Source organism: Pteropus vampyrus, unplaced genomic scaffold, assembly GCF_000151845.1.
Source record: "Pteropus vampyrus isolate Shadow unplaced genomic scaffold, Pvam_2.0 Scaffold68, whole genome shotgun sequence".
Taxonomy (NCBI): Eukaryota; Metazoa; Chordata; class Mammalia; order Chiroptera; family Pteropodidae; genus Pteropus; species Pteropus vampyrus.
Window position 1 is genome coordinate 944187 of NW_011888849.1, and position 4783 is coordinate 948969.

Below are 4783 nucleotides of genomic sequence, written 5' to 3' on the forward strand. Positions count from 1 at the left end.
AGACTCTTGTTCTCCACCTCTGCTTCTCCTGAATCAAAAGCTTGGATAGGACATGAGAGTAGAGAGTTTCCAAATGATTTTTAAAGTGCAGTAAAGTTTAAGGCCCACTGGACAGGATGAGTTCTGACATCTAGGTCTTTTCCAACTCTTAATATTGTTGAAATGAAGATATATTCTTACAGATGGAGGTCTTAACCTGTTCTTTTACATAGGGACCGCCTTACCAAAAATGATGTAGTTGGAACAACATATCTACACCTTTCTAAAATTGCTGCCTCTGGTGGGGAAGTGGAAGGTAAGTCACACAGCAGAGCTACACCAAGACAGGGTACAGAACTTTTGGAGAAGGAATGAACTGGGGTAGCCACCTGGCAATGGACTTGATTTCTTAAAAGCCAAGTGTAATGAGCCTAGTGAACCATTTCAGTGATGTTTTGGTGATGACCAGCAAAACACCTAATTAGTAATTAATCACCAAAGCAAATAACGGTTTGAAGATTTTAGGTTTCTTGCTCCTATCCAAAAACTTTTTCCCAGTAGCTGTTTTATAAATTTTTGAGTGTCAGTGCAGAATGCTAGTACCTTATTATTATTTTTTTTTAAGAATGGCATTGAAACAAGTCCACCCAAATATAAAATAATATTCCCTTTCTTAATTGACTTCCTTGGCAGGAAAAAGGAGGTCAGATGGCAATGAACCATGTAATCTCTGCTCTCTAAGATAATGTGAATTTTGTTTTCATGCCTTTCATCTTAACAGGCATTGGTAACCAATACACTTTTCTTTTCCTTGTTTTCCATACTGAGAACTAATTGCCTATACCTGGCATTATGCCTCTGTGCATATATCAGAAATTATAATAGGGAATGAAGGAGAAAAATTAAGATAATAAGAGAAAAAATTTAATGTTAACACATTAATAAATCAGTAGTTTATTTTTTGTTACCAAAATGAAAATAACATTCTTATAATTGCCAATACATTAAACATATTGAGTAAAGTGAGAGAATTTGAGACATATTTTGTCTAGAGAAACCTAAAGTTCCTCTTATTCTCATCTTGTTCAAGAAAGGACTTTATAGGTTTGTTTTTTTTTTTTTTTTATAAATATATTGTTAATCTAAGCAATAGGTAGCATGAATAAGAACCTGGTAGATAATAGAAATATGGTAAAGAAGATTTCCTCTCTCAAGAAGAAAAAAAGGCAACTAGAAATTCTGAGAAAAACAAAGAGCTGAACAAAGAAAATATAGTCCAAATATAAGATTGTGTGTGGCATTATTTTAAGTAAATGGTAGAAGTTAAGAGAATCTATCTGAACATGTGGCATAGAGTACCATGCTGCTGGAACAGCAGGTAACAAAGGAAATGTATTATAACTCACCTTTTCTCCACAAAGAACAATATTTACATGGTAACTGTAATGAAATCACTATTGATTTGTTATTTATTAAAATTAAACCTGTAGTCAAGGCTCTAAACAAAATCTGAATTTCATCGCCCATTACAACATAAAAGTAAAGATACAGAAGGTAGGGGTTAGAGGTGAAAGGAGGCTCTAGCCTCTTCTTATCAAGTGAGGAATCCAGATATAAAGACTATTTTAAATCATTGGTTTGATGAAGATTGGTTATATAAAGACTAGATTAAATCTATTAATTAAAGGTAACCAAAAGTAATTAAAAATCATACTATAATATATTAGAGGGTAAAAATTATTAAATTTATTTATCATTAGCAGGAAGTCATTAAATAATTACCTGAAGATTATCTTCAAGAAATATTAAAATAAGCATCTTTCTTAGTGATAACATCCATTCATTCATAAAAGCAGAAGTTGTTACAATCTGTTTCAGACCCTGTCTCTGAGGCCTTTTCTCATTGCAGGCCCATTGAACAGTTTGTTACAGGGTCTCAAAATAACAACTAGCAGCAGGCATCTCCCCAAAAGAAACAAATAATATTCCATAAACTACAGACCTTTGCTTACACAGCCTTGGACTACATTAGCTTAGATTTTCTAGACTTGGTCCCAACTAAGTCAGATATAAGACAAGTAAATGTTTTATTAAAAACACGAAATGTTGGTAACATCACCAGGCCTCCTTTGGTGGTGAGAAGCTAACTCTTCTCTGATGCCTGGCTGCCCTGGGGCTGGAGAGATCAGGTTATTTCATGTGCGGCAATTCTGCAAATTGTCATAAAGTTTTGAGCCATTTGCATTTAACCCGTGAGATTTGTATAAATTACAAAAGGATCATGTGGCTTGGGTCTGAATTTTGGATTTTTCTGGTGTTGCTAAACCACTTACATAGCACTGGACCTGATTAACTTTTTTAATTCCTCTTTTATAATGCCGTGTTTCTCTTGTTGTTTAACCAATTGTATTTTTACTATGTAGATTTCTCGTCTTCGGGATCTGGGGCTGCATCATATACAGGTTTATGCTTTGCAACCTTCTAAATCTTAGTATGATCTTATTAAGAATTTACTGATTGCCTAGAGAATCTTTTTTTTGACATTCTGCTGTCTTAAAAATAATTTTTGTATTAGTGCTTTATGGTTTTCCTGCATGACTAAGCTTAAAACGAATGTGCTTACCAGGCATTGCTACATGTCTAACGTCTATTTTTCACCTCGATGCAAACCATCCTATTTGGCTTCATTGTAAATAATTGTTTTTAAGATATAACATTGATTGTGATTGTTGTTCATGTTCAATACATAGAGGTATGGGGCATTAAATCAGTGTCCAAAACGTACGAAATAACTTACCCCCACTTTCAACGTGGATTGCTAGGTTGGAAGATACTGAATGCTTTCCACTTTGTACCGTGAAAGTCTTCATCTTCCAAGTATGAGGGATCATAACCTGTCCTTTGGTCTGCACAGCTCTTGCCATTCTTTGCAAGTTTGCTCAATGCTCTTACACGTGACCATCACAGCTCTCCTAGGGCAGATGCTATTCCCAGAATAGATGAAGACTCTGACGTTTAGAGAGGTTTGTCATCTATCGAGCCCATGCTAATCACCTACAGTTGTGGTGAGAGGGAAAAGAGATAATTGCTTGTGAGAGAGCTTTGTAAACTTTAGCTCTGTGAAAATATACAATGTTATCACCCACCTTTATGTAATTACACAATGCCACATTCTTTTTAAGACACCAATCTCATTATCTTATAATCAGACTTTATATAAATATTAAGTGGTCCTTAGTTTTGTAACAAATTTCGCAGATTTGTTAACACTTCATTTCTTCATTCATTTGTGCAGCCAACCAACGAACCAACCAGTACTCAGTGTTTAGGGAATCAAAATAAAACATGCTTAAATCTTGCCCCTCCCCATGAAAGGAATTTATAGTGTCACAGAGATAAGCATCTATTTGAGTTCAAAAGTTAAAATATAAAGTGATAACTTATGGAAATCCAAAATGCCGAGGAGCTTCAGAGAAGTGAAGGAGGTATAGAAAATGCTGTTTGAAAATTTGGTTGTAGCCAGGTCAGAGGAAAACCCCGATGGTCAGGCTAAAGAATATTTGTTTTATTTTTATAGGCTTTTGAAGAACATTGGGCATTTGATGTGACAATTGTGCATAAAATGGGTTAGGAAAGTTTGGAGGCAGGAAGTTTGTGAGAAACTAGGCTGTCATTTATTACTTTCCTATATCTTAATTTAAACATTTCTTTTCTCTTGCTCTCTTCACTGACATCAAAGTTCTGCTTACTCTCTGCCAATGTGCATGGTTCTTCCTTCTAGAAAGTGCTCGGGTCCATTTACACATGTAGGAGAGCCACAAATAATAAAAAAGTTTTTAAAATACCTGTCTATACAGTTTTGTCAGCTGTATATTCATAGGCATTCTGCTCACCTGCTACTTTTTACCTTTCTCTCTTGGTTTTAAGCGTAGATTTGGAAAGGGCCATAGAGGTGATCTAGTCAACCTCCTGTCCATAACAGGAATCATCTTGATGAGGTCCTGAAAGACAGGCTAAAGTCTTGTCCTTAACATTTCCTCTGTCCCTAATGAGATCTATCCTATTGTTTAACATTCTAATTCATAGAAAGATCTTCTTTACACTGAGTGAACCAAAGTTGGCCTCCTCATAGCTCCCAGCAGTGGTCCTTAGTCTGCTTTTGGGGACAAGTCCATCCCTCTGCATTGGAGCCATTCAGATGGTTATAGGTAGCTCTTACTTTCCCCATATTCACTCACAATCTCCCTTTGGCTCCTGCTATTTGCTTACATTGCCTTCAGTGCCCCTCATTGGGGAGTAATCTCGCTAAGGCCAGGTAGCAGAAATAAGGAGCATATTGAATGCTCATTACAGATAGAATGTAGTGAATGGGGACTTCATGTTGGTTATGAATATCATGTGATTTTATACCATAGGCAGACAGTTTATTGTTGAATATAAAAAATTTTTAATGTTTTATATATTTTAACTTGAGACTACATGACTTTTTTTTGGAACAAGTAAAGTTAATCTGATATACATCACTTAAATGACATCCCAAAACAATATAATCTTTGCCTCAATTGCCAATGACATGTTTAATACAATGCCAGTAAACTTGCAAAAAATGTGAAGGTCACCTTGAAAGTCTTATTCTTTCATTTGAATAGCATTATCTTTTTGTAAGATAATGTATTTACTTGAACTACCCCCAAAATGTTTTTTATTTAATGTTTTATAGCAATAAGAAAAGGGAAATATGGCAAGTCTCACAAGTGCTTATGATTTCCACTAATACAACTAACTTGCAAAATGGAAGAAAGCA

General features: G+C 35.1%; 1 protein-coding gene across 1 annotated transcript in view; it reads left to right on the forward strand.

Moving 5' to 3' along the window:
* Positions 1–4783, forward strand: part of MYOF (myoferlin) — a 139345-nt gene that overhangs the window by 64123 nt on the left and 70439 nt on the right. Inside the window, exons 16-18 of the mRNA XM_023531470.1 lie at positions 213–295; positions 2403–2441; positions 3611–3614. Of these exons, the coding sequence (XP_023387238.1) occupies positions 213–295; positions 2403–2441; positions 3611–3614 (126 nt within the window). The remainder of the gene's footprint in view (positions 1–212; positions 296–2402; positions 2442–3610; positions 3615–4783) is intronic.